The following is a 26,012-nucleotide window of genomic DNA, read 5'->3' on the forward strand; positions in this document are numbered from 1 at the left end:
CAACTACTGAGTTGCTTCCTCGGGTAGTACATGAATTTATACTGAACACAAGTGATACTAGGAAGACATTTCTAAAGACACCTGTCTTTATGTTGTGCACACCAGCATCCATTAGATTAATTTGCACAACACACAGAGGAAGAGTTTTCTGGAGTGGCAGAGGTGAGTAAATTTTTCCATTCAACTTACCAACTATCAAGAAATGTTGCAAAACCAATGCCCATAAGCTGGCAACATTTATAGCAAGAGAAATCTGAAAACATTTTAATGTCTTGAGCTGATTTTCATTTTTACCAGTTACTAAAATAACTTACCTGCATTCTGTGGTGTTCAGTAAAATTGTGAAACAAATCTTGCCCTGACCAACCCAGTTCTCCACTGACAGCAAAATGAAGAGTTACCTTTATGCCATCTCATTTTTCTGAGAATGCAGACTATTGCATATTTGGCTTGATACTAGGGTGCCAGGTCCTTAAAGCAAGCACAAAAATCCTTTCCAATTCAGAGGGAAATGAATCCTCTGGAATCACAACAGCGAGATTCACAAGACTGTTACACTGCAGTAATAGTAGTAACTGTAGAGGAGTAAGTCTTGCTGCGAGCCTATGCAACCTCTGCATTCAGGTTACAGTGCTAGAAAATTACAGCACTGGCACATTAAATTACAGTGTATGTGCATATATATAATATATATACACTATCTATATATACACACTGTATTACTTACATTACAGCACAAAATAAATTATATAGTTTTTTTCAAAGGCTAATCAGTTTTACATCTATTCAGGAAAAAACAACCGCACCTAGTAGTTTCTACACTTCCTTAGATAATCCAGTTACCCTGTTTGTTGTTAAAACACAAAGTTTCTTGGTCCAACATCTGCCAAAGACCCAGCAAGGGGAAAACAGTCCTAGACTCTGTAACTACTTGCATGCTCAAACAATGATCAACTTTACTAATGCATGAATTCGATGCCTATCCAAAACCAGCCATCTGAATTTAGTTTTTGCAATAAAACACAAAAACCTTTAGTATTCAAGTGTGCCTTGACTACTTAGCGTAAGCTTTTCATGTTCACAGCAGGTAATAATCACCTTTACATAGGGAGGAAGAAAATTGCCCCAGGATATTATTAACATTTTTCTTTACATATCCCAAAATATAGGATAGGATTTAAAGTACACTGTTTCTTCACTGCAGGTACTTTTATAAAAATATTTCAACCTGTATTTTCAAAAGAAATCTAAGTACATTTAAAGGAGTTTCATCATCTCCCTCAAGAAAACTTACTTTGGCTCCTTTGCAAAAAGGCATTTTAGTACTAAAATTAGTTTTTAATTAAGAAAGCACACTTCCCTGGTGGATAAAGTATCCAGTATTACTAATTCCCTGCTTTAAGCAGATCCCTCATCATGCTGCAACTTGCCAAAATGTAAATCTGGTTTTGTTCATCAGAACACATAAACAAAATTTTGGATTCATTTAACTAACATTACTAGCAGTAAGAAGGCTACATGAAAGACCTGCAGTATCAAAATCACTCTTTAGAAGCCTCCAGAACATCATCGTGTTTCATATATATGGACTGCTATGTTGAACCACATCTCTGAATATCTCTCACTGAAGACTTTACACTATACAACTGGTCCAAATTTACTTCGAAATGCCAAAATTCTGGAGAAATTCTAAGAAAGCAGTCTTAAAATAAAAACCTAACTATCACAAACTTTCTGTTGATGTTTGTTAAAATGTCCTGTATTAACTTTATACAGAGAAAAATGCACCTTAAAAGCAGTATGTAACACATTACCTATCCACATAGTGATAAGCATAACATGAAGCTGTAGCAACTAGATGAAAAAAAGACAGTCCAGAAATATCAAGTAGTTTTGCAGCAAGCTCTCTTGTACTGCAACTAAATGTTAATGTTTTGAAAACCACTAATGAAAAATACTCAATATACGTAAAGTGTAATGTTTTATGAGATAACATAATCCATTACAAATTAGAGCAATTCCAGGGATTTATCACTTTGTCTCTAAGCACGCTGTCATTACTAGTATCATACCCAGCATGGGAGAAAGCATATTATTGTCTTCGCCTCCTGAGTTTAAAAAGACATCAAGTGCTTCTTGGTCAGACATGTCCATTAGGTCCATCTGTTCCAGCATGTCCACGTTCACCTCCATGGAAGACATACTTCCAATTGGTTCTGTAGTAAAAATAGTGCAATGAGCAAAGTGACAATCAGCTACATGATGTTATTACCTATAAAGCCTACAATAGCTGCTATAATTGTATGCATTAGTAATAATTAAACTAGATATGGAAGGAGCACACCCACAGGAGCTACTCAGCAGCAGTCTCAGCCCAAATCCAAGAGTACTCTGTGCAGTCTTTGTTGTGAAACTGATGTCCATTACTGTTTTGTAAACCAAAACATTTTTAGCAACAGTATTTATAGCGATAGCATTGTCAGAAATATGCTAGGATGGGCCTCAGGGGCAAAGATTGAAACTTTTAATTTTGTAACACTCCTTTCCAATTCTCTCAACTAGAAGTCTTTTTAGAGAAAACCAAACACATTTAAACACACAATCACTAAATGTCAATATGCAAAGGGACATGAAAATTCAGAAATAATGATTAAGGTTAATAGAGAGCAGCCATTCTTCCTCATTCAATCAATCAGTCTAATAAATGACAGCAGCATGTAAAACCTAGGCTGATACCCAATATCTTCTCTCAGCATCGGGATTTAACATTATTAATTACTCAAGAAAATTACTTATGATTGTCAATATGTCAATGACAATTTGCAAGGGAATTAAATACTTGGATGCATACTTGGATGAGCATCTTCTTCCTTGAACAGTAAAACATACAAACACAGAACAAGTAAGTTCAGGGGTACTCAGATTTAAGTCCAGTTGCTGCATGTATAACATCAAATATTACAATGAACAGTTTAATGGTTTATCTAAATTTAACAATTACACTATTAAAAGCTTTCATATGTGAACTGAGACGAAATCCTACCATTTGATTGGGTTTTTTTCCAAATATACTATAGCTCTGTAGTTTTACATGTATGCAGGATCAAATCTTTCATTAAAACAGTTTCTTTCATATACATGGGTTGTGCATTATACTGCAACACTGAAGTTCAGAAAGTGAGGTACTCTAACCTTCTAACAGAGCCGTACATCCAGGACTAGCCAGTGACAATGCCCACTTTTAGTCTAAGCGGACTATATATACAGAAAGCAGGAGACCCAAACTCAATTCCTTCCTAGACCAGGGGAATTTAGACTCGCATATCCTACTTCACAGAAGCCTGTCGTAGCAACAAATCTAGAGCCTTGCAGATGAATGTTATAGCACTCATGCAGAGAAATGGCAATCTTGGATTGTATTCCCTGCTCCAACATTACGAAGGAGAGCAGAACTGGTCTTGGAGCTGGGACAGAATCTCTACATTTTTTCCTGCCACATGAGCAATGTAATCTCCCGCTTGCTTGCTTTCTGGTCCTACAATCCATGCATTTTGGCCCAACAGATGGATACCTCCCACCCAGAAGTGTCTGTAGTCCATGGCATTCTTGTGCTTTAACTAGTCAAGAGATGCCAGACTTGAGTCATCACGTAATAAGGAGAGAGCTTAATCTGATCTCCTATGTCCTAATCACATACTCTGTATGTTACATAGGCAGTGGAAATAGCTACCACCTGGGAGCTGTTTTGAAATACAACAGTGAGCTTTCATCTGCTCTTTTTAAATTTTTCTGAGGCACCTCCTGCCAGGTGATAATCCCAGGCTTTGGAACTCCAGTGGACAGAAGCGGCCACCTCCATCCATATCTGTATAGATATGGATGCACTCTTCAGCTGCAGAGAAAAGTGCTGTTCCAGATGTACTTCAGTGCTTTGCATTTCCTCATACAACGAGCAGAGAGTCTGACTGATTTTCTAAGGTGTCTAGTTCCCCTGGAACCTAAAGTTTGGGATAATTTAGAGGAAGAATTTAGACACTGCAATGCTTCCTCTGTAAGCGTTAAAACCGCGGCTGACACTGACCCCTCAACAATGTTCTCCAAGTTGTGAGTTTGTGGATTACACAGAAGGTATTTTAAAACTTGCCTCGCCTCTCTGCTATCTGCAAGTATCCTGTAGAAAGGTATTGCTCCATGTCCTGCTGGAAGGCTTCTTCAAAGAACTTCTGACGTTCCTTTAGCTTCATCTGCTGGGTGTGCTCCATATCCAAAACCTTCTGTGCATGTTCAGCATCTAGCTCAGCTGAGCATAAAACAAACAAACAAATATAATATTGCATGTATATCCCCTGACTCTCAGAATTTAAAAGCTAGTGAACCAGTTCAATACTGACAGACTGTTACAACAGACTGTTAACACAGGCTGTTATAAAAGAAGGCTTCTTTGCTTTGCAACTATATTTTAAAAATGAGAGAATACTATATTAGGCAGCATAACCTTCACATTAAAGTGACGTCATAACTATTTATGTGAGGCAAGATGCAGATTTCTTGAACTGTATAAACGGCAACACCTGAAAGCACTGTCCATCAATAACCAGCATTTCAGAATTCGGCCAAAAAAAGCCATCAGATAATGATGCTTCTGCTATCGTATTTACTAATACACACAAAAGTAATACTTTTAATTTGAATGTTGCAGCACATTTCCACCACAATACAAGTGGATATATATATATATGTATTTACATATAAGCATACATAAATACACATACATACATATGTGTGTGCATGCACATGCATGTGAGATTCTGGTTTTGTCAGCCTCCAGACAGACTGGAAAAATCCTTTGAAGAATATCCTACATGTAGTGCAGGTACGTATCCACAGAAGCTGTGAAGGCAGCCTGAGTCAACAGGAGGTAGGTAAACAGTACTGTTTTCAATGACAACACCACACAGTCATTAATATCAATATACAGGGTCTTTTCTATATACAGCAGCAAATAATGTGCTAGAAGACGGTGATGATACTGACACAAAAAAAAGCAGAGCCAACTGCCATGAGTTATTGATACAAGACCAAGCAGAAAGGGCCAGCTTGTATAGCTTGCACAGACATACAGTGACAACCAAAATTTGCTTAAAGGTATCTGTGCTGGGTCTCTAGCAGTTCCTCTTTCCTCCTACAGTGAAAGAAGTATTAGACTGAGTATCATTAGAAGAACTCCTTCCCTCCCGTTCTGCTCTACACGAGTCACTGAGTGGCCAGAGGATGTACAAAGCAACGAATCGTGCTGTTTAGTGAAGAATAACATCTTCTAGAATAAAAAGATGTGGTAGCTATTGAAGTACTAACTCTAGCCAGACCACAATTAGAATATGCTTTAGAAAAAAATGCTTTTTAGGAGGAATATATGAACTGAAGCCCTTCCTCTCATAGTTCTCTGTTCATTTTTCTAAACCAGTCTCATGAGCTCTCTGCTTACAATAGAAAAAAGAATTTGCTAGCTGAGCTGCTGATGGAAAGGATGGGGGCGGCGAGAAGAGCTGCTGGTCTGGGCTGTTCTACCCATTAAGGGAAGCTCCAACAAATACTGCTTGGTAAAAAATGTCCAAGTTTTCACACACCAGACAGACACAGCTAGAATATGGCATCCATATGGATAAATGCTGAAAGAGCATAAGGTTTTCTAGGACAAGCACCATGTCAGTCTTCCAGGGAAAATGTTATGTTAATGATATTTTACTATAAGGAAATTCATTAAAAGCATTTACGATTATGGAGATTATTATCCAAATGTTTTATTAATCCAGGCAAAAACATCAGAGAGCAGTAATTCTCTCTGTTGCCTGCATCAAGGTCAGAGATCATATATACAAGCAACTGAGCTGCGATAGTTGCAAAAGGAGCCATAAAACTGGAGTGACACACCAAATATTAAGACATCAGTAAATAAGCTGAAATCTTTTTCTTAAAGCAGATTTCAGAAGTAAAACGTCAGTGTATAATAAGGAAAGCATTTTCCTCTAAGTCAACACATCTTAATTACCAATTACACTGTGGTGTACAATGATGCTATGTTCGTTGGAGCAACTCCTTTACTACAGTCCTGAATGATGAGCAGTTATTAATAACATTGTGTATGATGCAGAAATGCTATTCAATTGTAATAATAAAAGCCAGCGGCTCTCACTGACAACAGAAATTTCCTGTCTTTCTCATAATATATTCTGACAGTTTTGCACTCTATATTGGTACTTCAGGATATTTTTAACCCCAGAACAGAGGCAGTATCCAAAGAACATATGAGACTGATACAACCTTTTTCTTAGTACTGCACCCTCTGTTTTTTTCATTTTGCCTAAAATGTCCTGTTAACTGTTGAAATCATCACTGGCCAAAGCTAAATGGTAACAGCTGCCTGCTGTGCTGACATATTCCAAAGAAACTCAAAATACTGTAGCTGAAGAGTTGTCATAGGCTTGTTCTCCAAAGTCAGTTACAGAGAATTAACATCAAGAACCTTGCTGCATGATTTCATGCTCTGCCAGGTATAATAAAAGTTGCTTGGCTAAGCAAAACCAAACTGCTACATGTGGGGTTTCTGTTTGTTGTCAGAAATGCTAAGGATGGCTAGATGAAGCTAACAGTCAAACCTGAAAAAAACAGAACAATGGCTATATTGTTTCTTTTACAAAGCTATTCTGAATAATGTTTTCCATAATCCAAGTGTAGTTTCACATGTTTATAAAACGCTGAATAGAGCCAGCACCAAAGCAGTTGTAAGAGAGAGAAGTGTCATCCGTATACCCTCATATGCAGTTCATGTCCACATACAAATTCTTACAGACATCACTGAGACCTGACACACTTAAAATACTACTGCATTTTTCCTTGCACCGTAACATTGTACCTTTGAGTTAGTAACTGTACCTATTTCTCAATCACACTGCTGTGCACAGAAAGAAAACCAGACTACAGAGAAAATGCTAATTCACAATTAGATGCAGGCTTACAGGATTTGCCATGATAACCCAAATACAAGGCGACTTCAATTCTACACCAGCTATGACTTTTAAGAGAATAGAACTAAAAGGAGGCAAAACATTTCTTAAAAATTGGAAACTCAAGTGCTGATGCACAGCCTTCTGCACCATCCCCAGGAACAGCCCCATGGCCAACCCACAGCTCACCTCCCTCGCAGGCACGGCACAACTTACAGCCTGCCTCCTCCTCAGCCCAGGCAAAGACGCAGCACTCGTCCACAAAACTTCCACTGACTACAAAACCTCATTTTCTCCAACACTGCTGAGCAACGCGCTCTCCCTGGCCTTGCACTCCTCCTCACGAGCTGCCTACGTTTTGACCTGTTACAAGCTGCTCATCGCAGCCGCTGTGCAATACCCAGCTATGCAGGTGTTGAAGCATGGAAGCCAGTTCTACCCTGGAACCAGTCACCCCAGCCTGAAGTGACCTCTGGGTACCTGCACCCCTACTGAGATGCTACACTGCCCTCACCTCCTCTAGTCAGGTGAGGATTTATCAGGAGGTTTCAGGGGACAACTCCTCCAAACACCTCAGCAGGAAAAAAGCTATAGCCATCATCTGCTTCTGCCCCTATGGATCCTGCCTATACCAGCTAACGGGACCTGGAAAGCTGTATCAGCTAATTCCAGTCATTAAAAGGACTGCCCTGTGCTCTTAAAGGTCAATGGGGGGGGGATAATTCAGTGCCCAGAGTGTAGTCCTTAATGCATTCATTTTCCCTATAGGCGTTCCCCTCCTTAGCCTTTTTTTCTGGAGGGGAAAAAAAAAAAAAAATCACCATATAGCTATGCAAATAGGCCAAAGACTTAGAAATCAAGACAAGACTAGGAGTACAATGTTATTATTTGGTACAACTTCCATGTTTTCACACCTTCATTTACATTTCTGGTACCTGTCTGCAGCTAGAAGCTGTGCTAACCAGACACTGTATTCCTATTACAAGATTAATTTATTAAAGCCAGGACCGCAAGATAGATTATTTCTTATTGACTTTATAAAATAATTTTTATTTACAAATGAACTCTATTTCTGGGAAAACCTCCACCCTGTATCTTAAGTGTTTGAACTAGATACTAGAAGAATCCAAACTCCAAAGGAACAAATTACAATAGCTTACAACCATATACCTCAAGTATAAAGGACACCATTTTCTGATATCATGCGTATGCCTGACTGACACTTCCTAAAAATTAAAATTCTGACGCAGTAGCTAAAATTTCTATCCAACCAATAAGCTAAGTGACCATTTCATACTTTAATCTAAAACATTTTCTAGTTATGCACAACAGATTTCCTGAATAACATATGGCTACAAATAAAACGAATTAGAAGAATGACTACCGGAAAAAAAAAAAAAAAATCAGCAACTGAAAACCCTGGTTGTTTAGATTGCTAACACATCCCCTAGACCTAACATGAAAGTGAAAGATGTCAAGTTGTCCAAATGGAGGCTTTTTGGTACTTTCATACTGTCCTGGTTTCAGCTGGGATAGAGTTAACTGTCTTCCTAGTAGCTGGTACAGTGCTATGTTTTGAGTTCAGAGCGAAGAATGTTGATAACACTGATGTTTTCATTTGTTGCTCAGTAGTGTTTAGACTAATGTCAAGGATTTTTCAGCTTCTCATGCCCAGCCAGTGAGAAAGCTGGAGGGGCACAAGAAGTTGGCACAGGACACAGCCAGGGCACCTGACCCAAACTGGCCAACGGTGTATTCCATACCATGTGACGTCCCATCCAGTACAGAAACGGGGAAGTGGGGGGCAGGGATTCGCCGCTCGGGGGACTGGCTGGGTGTCGGTCGGCGGGTGGTGAGCAATTGCACTGCGTATCATTTGTACATTCCAATCCTTTCATTATTGCTGTTGTCATTTTATTAGTGTTATCATTATCATTATTAGTTTCTTCTTTTCTGTTCTATTAAACCGTTCTTATCTCAACCCACGGGTTTTGCTTCTTCTCCCGATTTTCTCCCCCATCCCACTGGGTGGGGGGGAGTGAGTGAGCGGCTGCGTGGTGTTTAGTTGCTGGCTGGGGTTAAACCACGACAGTCCTTTTTGGCGCCCAACGTGGGGCACGAAGGGTTGAGATAACGACAAACCTGACCAGAGCTTGTTAAAACAAATTTGTTATAAGCATTCATTATATCGGTCTAATAGTTGCTGGTCATTATGTTGATTTATGTGTTCTTAGAGTTGTTGCTCTGGTTTTTAAAGTTCTGTTATGTATCACCTCGCTTGCTGTATGTAGTCCCTCTTCTGCTGCTTATCATCCGTGGGAGGTGGATTAAGGTTTTCGCTTTGATGTATTGTATAACACTGGTTTATGGTATGATAAAGTCGTCGGCTGTGGGATTAATCCGGTACTTGCACCCAGCATTGTCACCTTTATACTGTGGAAGCCATCTGTGGGAAACTATTAATAATTATACCATTTACCTTTCCTCCTTGGAAAACCAGTCTATGGGTGGGATACCTTTCTTCCCCTCTCCTTTCTCCCTCAGTCCAGTTACAATGGTGTTTGAGAATTTTGAAAAATTTGAATACTCTTGGGATGTTGGGACCAGCACGGTCCTAGCCCTACTGCTAGGAATTAGCATGCTTCTGAATGTGGTTCAGCTCTCATTTAAGGTTAAACAACTATTTAAGAAAATCACCCAGAGATCTGCCCCAAGGCTGGATAATTATGAGTGGCAGGGTGTGTGGGGTAGTATGGGCAAGTACCTAGAAAAGTGGGCACCTCCAGTGTTTTGGAAATTCACCCCTGAACAAGTGCAGAATCCAGAAGAACTAGTAAAATATTTGGAAAAGGTATGCTGTCACCCCGGCAGCTCCAGAGAGATACAAATTACTGCAACGTGCTGGGGCCTGGCCCATGCCTATCGAGCCCTGTTCGACACCACTCAGTACCCTCAAGGGGAAGAGAAGGTCTCTGGACCTAACAACAAAACGATGAGCACTGTGGCTATCCAAACCTCAGTGACAGGCACTGCAGCCCCTCCAGCCTCGGCAATGAGCACGGCAGCTACCCAAACCTCGGCAACGGGCACTGAGGTCCCTCCAGCCCCAGCAACGAGCACAGCAGCTACCCAAACCTTGGCAACAGACACTGCGGTTATCCAAGACCCGGCGAGCGGTACTGCAACTGAACCAGTGGACCAACCTGCACCAGTATCAGTTGCCCCCGTACAGAAAAAGAAATATACAAAAAAATCAGTTCGCTTAGCGAAGGATGAAGGCGAACCAGGGTCATCACGGGAACAGGAGGAAGAGGCAGAACCAGAGGTAATAACCCGGTCCCTATCCTTGAGTGAGCTGCGGGATATGCGAAAAGATTTTGGCCGCCGTATAGGTGAGCATATTATCACCTGGCTCCTCCGATGCTGGGACAATGGGGCTAATAGCTTGGAATTAGAAGGTAGGGAAGCCAAGCAGCTGGGATCGCTTGCCAGGGAAGGTGGCATTGACAAGGCAATTGGAAAAGGGACACAAGCCATCAGCCTCTGGAGGCGACTCCTGTCAAGTGTGAAGGAAAGGTACCCCTTTAAGGAAGATGTTATATGTCAATCAAGCAAGTGGACAACCATGGAAAAAGGTATCCAATATCTGAGGGAATTAGCTGTGCTAGAGACAATTCATCATGATCCGGACAACCCACAATTACCCAAAGATCCAGACGAAGTCCAATGCACACGACCCATGTGGCGGAAGTTTGTACGGAGCGCACCATCGTCCTATGCCAACTCACTGGCAATAATGACCTGGAAAGACGAAGAGGCACCGACAGTGGATGAAGTGGCTCGCCAACTCCGTCAATACGAAGAGAATCTCTCCTCCTCCCTACAAGCCTGCATTTCGGCTGTGGAGAAGCTGTCCGAGGATTTCCAGCAATTCAAAGAGGAGATGTCCTGTTGCCCACCTGTAAGGACCAATGTCTCAGCTATTAGGAGTGAGCGCTCCTCTGCCCAAGAGAAAGAATATAGAAGGTACACACCGCGAGGTGCCCTGTGGTTTTACTTATGTGATCATGGAGAGGACATGAGGAAATGGGATGGAAAACCTACCTCGGTCCTAAATGCACGGGTACGTGAGCTGCGAGGAAAAAACACCACAAAAGGGGATTCTACCAGGAAAAATGCCGCTCCGGTTTCCAAACAGAGTAGAAGGGCTGATCTTATTTCTGATCCTCTTGAAGGGACTTCTGAGCCAATTTTACGAGAAGTGAATACTGGATACTCTGACCAGAATTAGAGGGGCCCTGCCTCCAGCCAGGTGGAGGAAAGGGATAACCGGGTCTATTGGACTGTGTGGATTCGATGGCCTGGCACGTTAGACCCACAGGAGTATAAGGCTCTAGTAGACACCGGCGCACAGTGTACTTTAATGCCATCAAGTTATGAAGGGGCAGAACCCATTTCTATTTCTGGTGTGACAGGGGGATCCCAAGAGTTAACTGTATTGGAAGCTGAAGTAAGCCTAACTGGGAATGAATGGCAGAAACACCCCATTGTGACTGGTCCAGAGGCTCCGTGCATCCTTGGCATAGACTATCTCAGGAGAGGGTATTTTAAGGACCCAAAGGGGTATCGATGGGCTTTTGGTATAGCTGCCTTGGAGACGGAGGGCACGGAACAGCTGTCTACCCTGCCTGGTCTCTCTCAAGACCCTTCGATTGTGGGGTTGCTGAGGGTTGAAGAACAACAAGTACCAATTGCTACCACGACGGTGCACCGGCGGCAATATCGCACCAACCGAGACTCTCTGATTCCCATCCATAAGTTGATTCGCCAACTGGAGAGCCAAGGAGTGATCAGCAAAACTCGCTCACCTTTTAATAGTCCCATATGGCCCGTGCGAAAGTCTAATGGGGAGTGGAGACTAACAGTTGACTATCGCGGCCTGAATGAAGTTACGCCACCGCTGAGTGCTGCCGTTCCAGATATGCTAGAACTTCAATACGAACTAGAGTCAAAGGCAGCCAAGTGGTATGCTACAATTGACATTGCTAATGCGTTTTTCTCAATCCCTCTGGCAGCAGAGTGTCGTCCACAATTTGCCTTTACTTGGAGGGGTGTCCAGTACACTTGGAATCGACTGCCCCAGGGGTGGAAACACAGCCCCACCATTTGCCATGGACTAATCCAGACTGCACTGGAAAAAGGTGAAGCTCCGGAACACCTGCAATACATTGATGACATCATCGTATGGGGCAACACGGCAGAAGAAGTCTTTGAGAAAGGGAAGAAAATAATCCAAATCCTTCTGAAAGCCGGTTTTGCCATAAAAGAAGGTAAGGTCAAGGGACCTGCACGGGAGATCCAGTTTTTAGGAATAAAATGGCAAGATGGGCGTCGTCAGATCCCAATGGATGTGATTAACAAAATAGCAGCTATGTCTCCACCAACTAATAAAAAGGAAACACAGGCCTTCTTAGGTGTCGTGGGGTTTTGGAGAATGCATATTCCAAATTACAGTCTGATTGTAAGCCCTCTCTATCAAGTGACCCGAAAGAAGAATGATTTTCAATGGGGCCCTGAGCAACAACAAGCCTTTGAACAAATTAAACGGGAGATTGTTCACGCAGTAGCCCTTGGACCAGTCCGGACAGGACAAGATGTTAAAAATGTGCTCTATACTGCAGCTGGGGAGAATGGCCCTACCTGGAGCCTCTGGCAGAAAGCACCTGGGGAGACCCGAGGCCGACCCCTGGGGTTTTGGAGTCGGGGATACAGAGGATCCGAGGCTCGCTATACTCCAACTGAAAAGGAGATATTGGCAGCATATGAAGGAGTTCAAGCTGCCTCAGAAGTTGTTGGTACTGAAACACAGCTCCTCTTAGCACCCCGACTGCCAGTGCTGGGCTGGATGTTCAAAGGGAGGGTCTCCTCTACACATCACGCGACTGATGCCACGTGGAGTAAGTGGATTGCACTGATCACACAACGGGCTCGCATAGGAAACCCCAGTCGCCCAGGAATTTTGGAAGTGATCACGGACTGGCCAGAAGGCAAAGATTTTGGAATGTCGCCAGAGGAGGAGGTGGCACGTGCTGAAGAGGCCCCGCTGTATAATAAACTGCCAGAAAATGAGAGGCAATATGCCCTGTTCACTGACGGATCCTGTCGCATCGTGGGAAAGCATCGGAGGTGGAAAGCTGCCGTATGGAGTCCTACACGACAAGTTGCAGAAACTGCTGAAGGAGAAGGTGAATCGAGTCAGTTTGCAGAGGTGAAAGCCATCCAGCTAGCATTAGATATTGCTGAAAGAGAAAAGTGGCCAGTGCTCTATCTCTATACTGACTCATGGATGGTGGCAAATGCCCTGTGGGGCTGGCTACAGCAATGGAAGCAGAGCAACTGGCAGCGCAGAGGTAAACCCATCTGGGCTGCCGCACTGTGGCAAGATATTGCATCCCGGCTAGAGAATCTGGTTGTAAAAGTACGTCACGTAGATGCTCACATACCCAAGAGTCGGGCCACTGAAGAACATCAAAACAACCAACAGGTGGATCAGGCTGCCAAGATTGAAGTGGCTCAGGTGGACCTGGACTGGCAACATAAGGGTGAGCTATTTATGGCTCGGTGGGCCCATGATGCTTCAGGCCATCAGGGAAGAGATGCAACATATAGATGGGCTCGTGACCGAGGGGTGGACTTGACCATGGACACTATTGCACAGGTTATCCATGAATGTGAAACATGTGCTGCAATTAAGCAAGCCAAGCGGTTAAAGCCCCTGTGGTATGGAGGGCGATGGCTGAAATATAAATATGGAGAAGCCTGGCAGATTGACTATATCACACTCCCACAAACTCGCCAAGGCAAGCGCTATGTGCTCACGATGGTGGAAGCAACCACTGGATGGCTGGAAACATATTCTGTGCCCCATGCCACCGCCCGGAACACTATCCTGGGCCTAGAAAAGCAAGTCTTGTGGCGACATGGCACCCCAGAACGAATTGAGTCAGACAACGGGACTCATTTCCGAAACAACCTCATAGACACCTGGGCCAAAGAGCATGGCATTGAGTGGGTGTATCATATCCCCTATCATGCACCAGCCTCTGGGAAAATTGAGCGATACAATGGACTGTTAAAGACTACATTGAGAGCAATGGGGGGTGGAACTTTCAAACATTGGGATACACATTTAGCAAAAGCCACCTGGTTAGTCAACACCAGAGGATCTGCCAATCGGGGTGGCCCTGCCCAGTCGGAATTTTTACATACTGTAGAAGGGGATAAAGTCCCTGTAGTGCACATAAAAAATATGTTAGGGAAGACAGTCTGGGTTACTCCTGCCTCAGGCAAAGGTAAACCCATTCGTGGGATTGCTTTTGCTCAAGGGCCTGGGTGCACTTGGTGGGTGATGCGAAAAGATGGGGAAGTCCGATGTGTGCCTCAAGGGGATTTAATTTTAGGTGAGAACAGCCAGAATTAAACTGTATATTAGTTGCTATATAACCCTGCTACTGTATATTATCCTTACTATAATTATGTGCTATATCCATAGTACTATAGTAAGAATCACTTAGATCAAGCAAGAAAAGAACTGTGATAAAACTGAGCAAAGCGCAGTAGTGATGGAACCAGAACTGACTCCAGCATGCAACAATCCAACGGTGCACACCATCCTCCTGCTGCGCCAAATGTCACCTGCTTGTCACACTGCACTGAAGCCCAATTCTGCTCTACCGACTGAGAGGACTTTGCACCATCCCTCCTGCCCAGAAAGACTGGTATGACAGATGGAGCCCAGAGTCGGAAACTAAATGAACTCAATGAACATTTTATGAACATGACCCATGAACTAAAGGAATGATATCTCTGTGTGTGTATACATATATATATATATCATTGCTCATATGTCTTAAAGGGATGGAAAAGTGATGATTGATCAGGATGTAACTAAAGGTATGGGAACTGTGCATGACGTCAATGGTATAGAATAAGGGGTGGATACTGTCCTGGTTTCAGCTGGGATAGAGTTAACTGTCTTCCTAGTAGCTGGTACAGTGCTATGTTTTGAGTTCAGAGCGAAGAATGTTGATAACACTGATGTTTTCATTTGTTGCTCAGTAGTGTTTAGACTAATGTCAAGGATTTTTCAGCTTCTCATGCCCAGCCAGTGAGAAAGCTGGAGGGGCACAAGAAGTTGGCACAGGACACAGCCAGGGCACCTGACCCAAACTGGCCAACGGTGTATTCCATACCATGTGACGTCCCATCCAGTACAGAAACGGGGAAGTGGGGGGCAGGGATTCGCCGCTCGGGGGACTGGCTGGGTGTCGGTCGGCGGGTGGTGAGCAATTGCACTGCGTATCATTTGTACATTCCAATCCTTTCATTATTGCTGTTGTCATTTTATTAGTGTTATCATTATCATTATTAGTTTCTTCTTTTCTGTTCTATTAAACCGTTCTTATCTCAACCCACGGGTTTTGCTTCTTCTCCCGATTTTCTCCCCCATCCCACTGGGTGGGGGGGAGTGAGTGAGCGGCTGCGTGGTGTTTAGTTGCTGGCTGGGGTTAAACCACGACATACACAATCGGTTTACTTCAATTTATTATGTTGCTTTATAGTTCTCCTGTGAACTAGAATCCATAAATGTATCTGTTGTAAAGTGGGAAAGACATAGAGCAACACAAAAACTGGAGCTTAGACTAAATGCCCTTTTTTGCCCCCTCTACAGTTCATCCGGTTCTTGTAGACTTATTCAACCAGACCATAAAATGTATGCAAGTATTCTTCTCAGGGATTTTTGCTTTCACTAAAGAGATCAAAGTCTCAAGCTGCCATTCACTGAACTCACTCCAGGTTTTTGATGTTCTTCCTGTACTGGGGGGCCCGAAACTGGACACAGCAGGTAGACATGGCGAGTAGGGGAGGACAATCCCGTCCCTTGATCTCCTGGTTGTGCTCTCATTCCTACAGCCCAGGACGTGCCCCCCCCGCCGGTGCCAGGCATGCTGCTGGCTCCTGCCCAGCTGGCTGCCCCCCACACCCCCAGGGCCTTGCTGCAGAGCTGCTGCTCCCCGGTCCGTCCGTCCGTCCGTCCGTTGGTCAGTCCCCAGCCCGTCTCCCTGCAGGGGCTCCTCCTGCCCAGGTGCAGGGCTTTGCATTTGTACCTGTTGAACTTCTTAAGGTTCCTGTCAGCCCGCTCCTCCGGCCTCTCTAGACCCCCCTGGATAGCAGCCCTGCCCTCGCCGTATCTCGACTGATCCCCCCAGTTTGGTGTCATCAGCAAACTCGGTGAGAGTGCCCTCCATCACCTCCTCTAGGGAAAAACCAGTCTGCTGCTTGTTACCAGCCTCCAGGTAGAGTATGACCCATTAACTGCTACCCTCTAAGCCAACCAGTTATTCATCCGTCTTGTTGCCCATCCATCCAGGCTGTAACATCGTAATTTGGCTACAAGAATATTGTGTGAGACTGTCAAAACCTATTAATAAGCTGGGTATTCACTAAACAGCTGAAAGTCTTCAAAAATCAGAACGACAAAAACATAAAACCAGACAACGGAAGTCAGACAGCCAAGTAACTTTTCAAGTGCATTATGACTTAATAACTTATACTTGCAACTGCCTCATTATATACCCTTTTAAGTAAAAATATCAAAGCAAGACAAGACGCCAGGGAGCGCTTCAAAGAATGCAGTTTTTCTCAAAAATGTTTAAATTATTCTTGACAGAATTTAGAATACACTTTGATAATACGAGGGATGAAGTTCAGAGCACTCTTGCACTACACTTTGCTGAGAAGTGGGGAGAGACTGGCAAAACTCGAAAAAAATTTATAAGATATGGGAATTAGGTACACGCAGTCTTTTTTTCAAATAGGAATGAAAAGAAATCAGGTGGAAACTACAAGATTTAATTGCTTTTAAACTCTGATTGAACAGTCTCTTTACGAAGTAAAAGAAAAACACTTTTCCAAAAGTATATTCAAATAATTACAATTAAAAAAATTGAAGTCCTGATTCACTAGAACATGAAGTCAGGATTTCACTGGACTTCGGTGACAGAAAGATCATCTCTGTTGGAAAAAATATGCATTGTTCCAAATGAGATTTATTGTCTGACAACTCTCTAAAGCCTGCATTTTCATGAAGAGATATTTTACTAAAATTAAGATTATCGGAATTACCTTTTATCAAAATATTTCTTCATTTAAAAAATCAGTCACTAAAAATGACTGTATGTATTCCTTAATAATTTCTAACTGGTGTTTTTATAGATTGCATCAGAATATGAAAACTCTAATTAGTCCAGAAATAATCTAGTCGAGAGGAAAAGCAAAGCCAGTGCAGAGAAATAAGTTGCCCAATAAGCATTTTCAACAAGTTGGCTTACCTTGGAAATTCCCTCTAAACAAACAAATTGCTTACTTGAGATCCTTGAAAAATACAGGATAAGTCTAAATAAATATCAGAATAAACCACTGAAAATAACTGCCTGTGTATGCCAAGATTCCAGTTACTAGAGCAGCACCTGGAGGAAGAGGCAGCTTCCGACCAATGTGACAGGAAACACAGCTTGGGAAAAGGTTTCCACGTAACTCCAAACTTTATCTGGCTACCAGGAAATCATCATAATTAAGAGATACTAAGAATATGCTCCACCAAACAGCAAATGCATGACTCAGATTCTAAAAATGTAAATACATCTAGGATTTAAAAAAAAAAAAAAAAAAATCACAAACTTTATAGTCATATGCCTCACCATGTGTGAAAAGAATATTAGAGCTTGACAGAATTAGGATCTTTTAGGTCAGTTAAACAAAGGGTTATTGCATTTACATTTATTTTACTTTCACAGTGTTCTTCAGCTCTCTCCTACTTTTTAAAGCCTTGTAAAGTAGGACGAGACCTTTCTAAGGCAGACCAGTGGCTTGCTACTGCAGATGAGAATACACCCGAGCTACGGACAGACTGCACTCAGTTTGGGTTTGAGTTTTTAAACAGTTAATATGGCTCACATTGTAATTAATTTAGGGGTTCAGACAAGCCTGGAGCATCCGAAGTTATATATAAAAGCTTAAATCCTGCCTTGTCCAACTGTACTTTTTTGCAACAAAACAAAGAGAACATCCTACATAGCAGCTATATGGCACAGTATATTCTTTAGATTATTTTCACCTTTCTCTACTCTCTGCAAGCTTAAAAATACACCAGGCTAAGGACTCCTCTGCAAGGTGGTCCACAGCAGCATAACAGACTCTCTTTTTAGAACTACATCTGCTGTGGTTCAGAAACAGTAAGAATGCTTTTGGCCATTTTGTTTCTCATAAAAAAAAAATACTGAAACCTGAGTGTATCTGCCTACTTCTTGAATTTTTTAAATTAAGAGCAGACAAATTTTCATGCCTGCAAATGTGGTAATCATGAACAATTTTAGAATTGTTTTAATTGGTTTTAACTATAGCTAAAATCATCATGGATATACTGTTCTAAAGCACATCAGGTTTTTTTTCCACATTTGCTTCAGTATTTTCCTACCTTCAGATGTGCAAGTGCATGTCTTGCAAAGTATGGTAATGTTACCAGCAAAAGCTTTACGGAGGGAATTCTCTCCTTCAAGCCCGTAACTGTCTACTTCTGGGTTAACAAATCTACAATCCACCATTTTCCAGTTTCCCAGTTCAATTTCATTTAAGGTCCCAAGAACACTAAGTGACAAAAACCCCTGTCTTTCTAGAAGACAGGATTTAGCAACGTGATCAGTGGGATGCAAGTACCACAAACCCTCCTCAACTTGCACCAGGACAGGCTCTGTTAGGAAGGGGGCCTTCAAACTCCCCCATTCCTCCTTTAGTTGGATTTCTATCCAACTGAAAGAGAAGAAAAGGTGACAAGGGAAGGATAACATTAAGCTGAACCTCCCTAGCACAGAAAGCAAGTAAAAAATAAACAAAATGGCAAGCATCTGAGCTCACATGCTTGTTTCCTGCCTCCCTGTGAATCTGCCATTTATGGTATTGTAAGAACAATAATTCTGTTAGTAAGCTGCAAAGTATGTATTTTCAATGTAAATAAACCTTATAAAGTCACACATATCTTCAGTACATATAGGTTTATTTGTGAAGACAACCTGGCTTTAAAATCTAGCCACACATTACAGAAAAATCCCACTATTACAGAAATCGTACTTGAAAACAGTTCAAATGACTCAGCACTAGTCTACTGCCATGAAAAGTTGTTTTTAATGCATACACTCTCCAATTACTGTTTTTTCTGTCCCACCTCAAAAATACTCATTTTCAAATGGAAAAACTAATCAATAGCAAATCTAAAACCAAAGTATTTAAAATAGAAATGATGGCATTGCAGTATTCTAGTCAGGTTTGCAAAAGTCCATAAAACTGTCTCAAATAAGATTAATAACATCCCATCATCTGAGTACAAATTGATCTATTGAACAATTTAATTACTATTTTCCATTCCAAAAAGATAACCACCTTTGCTTTGGAACTGGGAGGCTCTCAAAGACAGGCAAATGGCTTCTACTACTACCAGAATAGTGCTAATCTTAACCTTTGCACAACTCTGAGGTATTTGCCTTCTAGATCAAATTATGTGCATGCATAGATACATAAATAAATTATGAGATACTGTTTTGCAGTCACAACACATTGTGCACATGTTGAAAATACGGGTTCTACAACATGGCAAATCAGTTCGCAGGTATCAGCTTTTACTTGTCCTTAAGAATAACACCAAGCATCGAACTCATGCTTTGGTGAAACTATTCTTCACTCAAACTATAACCGTCTTCAGATACACAGGCTAGCAGAACAATCCCATTCAGTGCTTAACTAAATCTTGCTTCAAAAAACTGAAGGTGAGCGAATTATTGTCTTCTTTCCTACTAACTAAAACAAAACGAGTGGTTTACTCCATATATTGTTTTCAGAATAACCAGTTTTCGCATCTGAACATGCAATTTATAGCTCCCTCTCAGAGGGAGAAGTAGAGCCTGCCAAAGTGTCCTACAGGCTTCAGAGCCAAAAGGAATGAGCTGCGGATTCGTAGTCGCAGTAAGGTTCAGTCTAATCTGATTTACTTTACATGGACAGTGACATATTTTAGACTTGAATAGGGTTTGGGTTTTTTTTTTAAGACATACTTTGATACATGTCTTAGGTTAACATAAGCAATGATTGCTCAATCGGAAACAGAAAAGAAAAAACCCTACCTTTCACCAAAAAAAATCATGCAACCAGTTGAAAGAATTTGATTTTTTCACATCTCTTCCACATGGTAAGGCATTCAGTATGCATTATGTAAACCACATTTGATAGCAGATGTGCTTTACAAATGTGTGGCAAACAACACTGTACAATGATGAAACTTCAGTGTCTATCAGAACACTTAAAACATTTTTATTCAATAGTGAAAGAGACCATTTTGCAAATTCAAATTAAACTTGAAGTATTTCATGCTGGAAACCATTCCAAATAATCAATTCTCTCTCATCTGAATCAGTCATCAAACTAAAGTTCTGAAAGCACAAAGCCTGTGAGCATTACTGCAATCAACTGCAAGATCTATTTCTTGGTTATCACCAATGGTTTTCTGTTAGTGTTAAGAACATTAGGGCCTGGTTACTAAAACTTAAACGGGGCTTTTAACAGAGCCTAAATTCCACGCTTTAAAAAAGCAACAAATATATCCCTTATTTCAACAAAAACAGATTCTGTGTCCAAAGATACTTATACTAAAACATGCATGTCTACCTGTTTGGAGTGGGCTCAATCAATATGAAAGGATCAGGGATTAACTACAAAAGGAATAAATAGGAGAAAGCATTGGGGTTTTTTTGCAATTTCTTTATATTATAATCTAAGTGTAACAGGGGAAAAATTCTACAAATTAAACCTAAATGTTCAAGTAGTCAGAACTGCAGGACTGCCAGCAGAATCACTCTCTTCCTCACGTAGAAGCCTAGTTTGTTTACAATGTCAAAATTTCATACGCAGTAATATTTTAAAAAGACCATAAGCCAATCATTATATCAGTAGCACACACAGAATACTTGAAGTATTTATTTTTTCTTGACAACTTAGTCTATTTCCTCTTTCATTTCTGTCAAAACAACTTCTCCAATACAAGCAAAAACCTGCTATTCATTCATCCTATTACTGCTGGTTTTATTTCTTCTTAACTTCCAAGAATGAAAAGGACCCATCAGATTACAAATCCAGTCCAGTTCAACACTGTTCAGTTAATGTCCCAAAATGAATCACACTACAGACCATCTTTAGAAATCCCAGTGGTGACTAAACACTTTTGTTTGATATGATTAGCAAAATGAGATCTGAAGTACCCTTCACTCTAACAAACCAGCATCCAGGAGCATCCGAACAGTTTCTACAAAGAAATATGAGAGGGGACTAATTGCTAACACACAGCTATTAGGATGCATTACCAGCTCAGGAATTTTAAAATACAAGCAGTCCTGCATATTCATTACACACAGAGTATCAGTTATGACAGACTACCTTATTTTAAAAATCCCTATTTATTCTCAAATGCAAAACAAAGATGCCACATTCTTTTTAAAAATTGAACACGTAGCAGTGCTATTTACTAGTAAAGCTAATTTGCAACATTAGCAATGGCATGTCTTTTCCAGACTTTTTATAATACTGTAAGACAGATCTCTTCAAACTACATTCTAATATTCTCTTACTAAAGTGTTGTTCATTTAATGGGTTGCTTTTAAATTCAGCCAAACGGACAGTAATGATTATACAGGCACAATAAAAGGAAGACAACCAAAACAAAAATCGTACTACATTTCAAACAGAACAATGTGGCTGAACATAGAACAATATTTTAAGAATACATGACTATATTTTCACAGTTAAAATTCCTCATTTTCTGTTTTGGAAAGGCATTATATAACAAGAAACAGGGCATCTTATAAGTGCAGAAATAAACATCAGTGTGTTTTTTCCACTGAACATTTTTATTTTTAAAAACAAAATGGCTTATGTGAAAGAGAAGAACGGTTTAGTTAGGACATGGATTGTGATTCAGAGGTAAGGCAATTTTCAGTATGTCAGTTCTAAAGAAAGGAGATCGAGTTTTACATTTTTAATTAAACATTTTAAGCTTTCTTCCATGCGTCTAGTTTTCATATACTCAAAACCATTCCACTTGCATATTTATTTTATTTTTTAAGGAATAATAAATAGTCTATAGCTCAGAAATAACAGATCTTAACAAAAAAAGCAGCCCAGACAAACCTTCCAACTTGCAAAACACTAGCTGTCTTTAAAGGACTCAATTGTAAGAACAAAATTCTTTTGATGATCTTGAAAAACATTTAAGATAAATCTATTTGGAGAAAAAAAAAAGTCTTGAAAGATGATCTGCTCCCACTGGCTTGCTGACTTATCTGTGTGCCATCTTCTAGCACAATTCTTCTAAATTGTTCAAACTTGCAACTTCAAATATTGAAGGTGGAATAAAGGTCATCTTTACACATAGTGTCCAAGCACTTCCATAATTTTACTGCTAATTCAGAACAGTTTCTGCAACTTTGACATGTCTGGGTTTTTTGAAAGCATTTATGGACAAACCTTGAAGAGCAACCCATATGACACAGGCAGACGTGAAGAAAACCAAACTCCTTCTTTCCTTACAGTCTGTAAACTATGACAGAATAGTGTGGGGCTAGGTTTACTTTTTTTTGTTGTTGTTCAACCCCAAGGAATGTCTCATGCTTTAAATTTTCCAGCATTTCAGTATTCCATATGGTACCAAATATTTGCTACGAATAGGAAGGGAAGCTACCAGGTCACAACACATCAGTAGTTTTCAAATTTTTACTCTGACATTCAAGTTTTTACCATACTTATTCTTTAAAGACAACTGGACTAAACTAGTGCATCAGTGTTGGCAAAGTCAAGGTAGACCATCACTCACCCAAACAATAAACCTGATTTTATGGTACCAGATCAAATTGGCACTGTCACACCAAGGAAGCACTGGTGGCTGGGTACAAAAATAATTCTTCTAGACCAAACAATTCTGAAGAAGAAACCCTTCTGTTGGTTTTGTTTGGTTTTTTTAAAGAGGATCAGCCATCATCTGTCCTTCTGCAGCTGGCATAGAATTGACATCAGGTGTAAAACCAACAGCCACCACATTGTCAGCTCCAGCTAAAGCCATAATGGCAACCGTGTTCACTCAAAAATAGTTTTTCAGTTCAGCCATTAATTTGTCAATGGCAGCATCAGGCATGAAATTACAGTGTAATTTTAACCTGTGCTCATATTGGTTTAGCTTGCAGTAACTGATAAATTGATTTCTAAAGTTTGCTGTTCAAATCAAACTGATTTAAATGACTGCAACATTAATTTTTCAAGTACTGCATTAGGCTGGTTTAAAGATACTGTGCAAAAACTAGCAGGTCTTTTCTCATGTATGCAAGATCTAAGATCTTAATACCTTTAGATTAATAGATTAATTTAATTGAGATTAACAGATTAATTTATTGGGATAAAAATACAGCTAGACAAGTTTCACTGGTTAACATAACTAACCAGGTCATCTGTATCCTCATAAAAAGAGTGTAAGTAACAGCTAAGACTTTTTCCTTATTTGATTTTACACCTGCTTCTTATTAGGATAAATCATTATCACTAAAGCAGTATAAAACTTACTAGGTCTATCCGTTGCTTAGCCCAACACCTCAATGCATATACAACAAAAAAAGACACCCATGCAGCAAACTAGGGAGAGGATGGAGCAGATGTGTGATGTTACTAATGCATCAGTGGAGCGCTAAACAAGAGAGAAATATGAAAGGAAAGGAGATACAAAGCAAGAGAAATGAAGATGGGTCGGGGCGGAGGGGAAGGGCAACTGACAACTCAGATTGCCGAACAGGGCTAATAAATAAGGTATGAGCCTTTATTCTGGATTTCTCCAGTCTGGTAGAGATTACACAAGTTGTGAGGAGAAAAACAATACTAAGCAGGACAAAAAGCCACTGCAATAAAATCAGCCGTTACCAAAGAAATACACACTACTGAAGCTACTCTGCCAGACAAAAAACACCAAGATACTGTAGAAACAATTACAAGTGAATGAGAAAGCACATCCTGCGTGACCATCAATGACTAAACCCTATGCCTATAGTAAAAATGAACTGACAGATGACACCTAGGATACAGTATCTTATTCAAGCAAACAAAGAAAACCCACCTAAAGGATGCATAGACATCAAAGTGACAGTGAGGAGAGAGTAAAACCCAGAAATTCAGGAAGCTGATAAAAGCACTTACAAGGGGGAAGGGAAAAAGGAAGGGGGCTGACTGAAGAGGAAAGTCAATGTAATTAGGACTCTGAAACCTGTGAAATACACTTCCTGTAAGATCATTCCTTTCAACATACGCAGCTATATGAAATGTCTCCCCTGCCCTCTCCCCCCACCTTCTTTTTTTCCAGCGCATGGATGCCATGCAAGTCTTCAGCATCTCCTGCCACATCTTGGAACAGCAAACACTTATTTATGCCTGTGCTGCAATACCATATAAAATGAGGAATTAATTCCCCTGACACCTGTATCAATCAGCTTCTGCCATTTGTATGCACCTTAAAAACATTCATATTTAGGCCAACTAAAAATACAGAATACTTAATTTATAATCTTTTCCTTATCTCCTGAATATGTATAAGGCCCTACTAATTTCATTTTTAATTTTATTCTTTAGACTATTTTAGCTGTAATTAGTCATGAGTACTTTAAACCTCACAAAACACATGCACATTTCCTGTGTAGTGTAAACATGCAGTTGATTTCTGAAAAAGTTAAATTTCTTAACTATTATTCTATTTCTCTAAACAGCACCTCTCTGCACGAGGTGTCATTTTCTATAGCAATGAAAATGACATGCTATACTTTTGCAAGAGGTATAGCCACCCGTACCTGTAATAATTCGAAGAGCCCTTACAGAACTGCACTGTGATTCTGAAAAAGAAAGTAGAACTGCTGATTTTTAAAGCATTAAGATAAACTGTAAGCAGAGGTGTACTGATCATACTCAGTGGCCAATTCTTCCTCACTTTTGTATCTAAGCTTGCATAATGTGCCTTTAAAGCTGAACATCCACTAATTTCAGAGGAGGATATCATTAGAACACAATATGGCCTTTATTAAATATGAATTATTTGTTGACAACACATTCTGCATGACAGTGGGAAAACATTGCCTTCAGGCCACCATTATATCTGCCCTGTTTCCTTCTCTTTCTTCCCGTCATCATACATCTGCTTTGTCAGACCCAACAGCATCCAATTTCCATGGGCAGAGATTTGTTGCCTCCTTTTTGGAGCAACCAACAGTATTTTTATTTGATACTAATGCAGAAATAAAATTATGAAGTTTAAGATTTAAGCTTTTAACAGAGATTGAGACAGAATGTATCTCATCTCTTAGCTGCTGCTGTAGACTCCAAGAGATGACACCACATTCGATTTCACTGGCTTCATACAGGGAAAATTTTGTTCATAGTCACAAAGACCAAAATTTATTTTTTAAATAAAAGATTAAATTTGATGGAAGCGGGTTACAAACAATATTATGGGATCTAAACATCTGATGCTCAGACTTTGCGATGCCTTTTAAAACAAAAATGAGACAGGCAAGATGGGATAGCGAGGAGCAGTTAAAGAACAAACTCCTCACAAGACTAACACTGAAATGATCTGATCTGTCCCCGGGCTTCGCTAATAACAGACCTTTGGAACGTGAAGAACATCATGACTACAAGGTCTTCCAAGACAAACACACCAGGGACAGCATCTGGTACATGCATCACCCTTCGTATCAGTTCCTGAATATACTAGAAATTATGAACGAGGCTTGAGATGGGGGTGGAAATCAACCAAGAAATACTGTGGGGGCATTCCTGTTCTGTTGGTACAAGTATTTTCTCTCCAGGACTGAATGAATGCTA

The 26,012-nt window shown here is 40.7% G+C and overlaps 1 protein-coding gene across 2 annotated transcripts in view; it reads right to left on the minus strand.

Annotated features, from left to right (window-relative positions):
- The window catches only part of DTNBP1 (dystrobrevin binding protein 1), a 77,185-nt gene that overhangs the window by 2,289 nt on the left and 48,884 nt on the right, over positions 1-26,012 (minus strand). For both annotated transcript variants that reach the window (XM_052810899.1, XM_052810815.1), the window contains 2 exons: positions 4,145-4,300; positions 2,073-2,216 (listed from right to left, as the gene is read on the minus strand). In XM_052810899.1, coding sequence (XP_052666859.1) covers positions 2,073-2,216; positions 4,145-4,300 — 300 coding nt within the window. The remainder of the gene's footprint in view (positions 1-2,072; positions 2,217-4,144; positions 4,301-26,012) is intronic.

The sequence above is a fragment of the Harpia harpyja genome, chromosome 1 (genome assembly GCF_026419915.1).
Source record: "Harpia harpyja isolate bHarHar1 chromosome 1, bHarHar1 primary haplotype, whole genome shotgun sequence".
Taxonomy (NCBI): Eukaryota; Metazoa; Chordata; class Aves; order Accipitriformes; family Accipitridae; genus Harpia; species Harpia harpyja.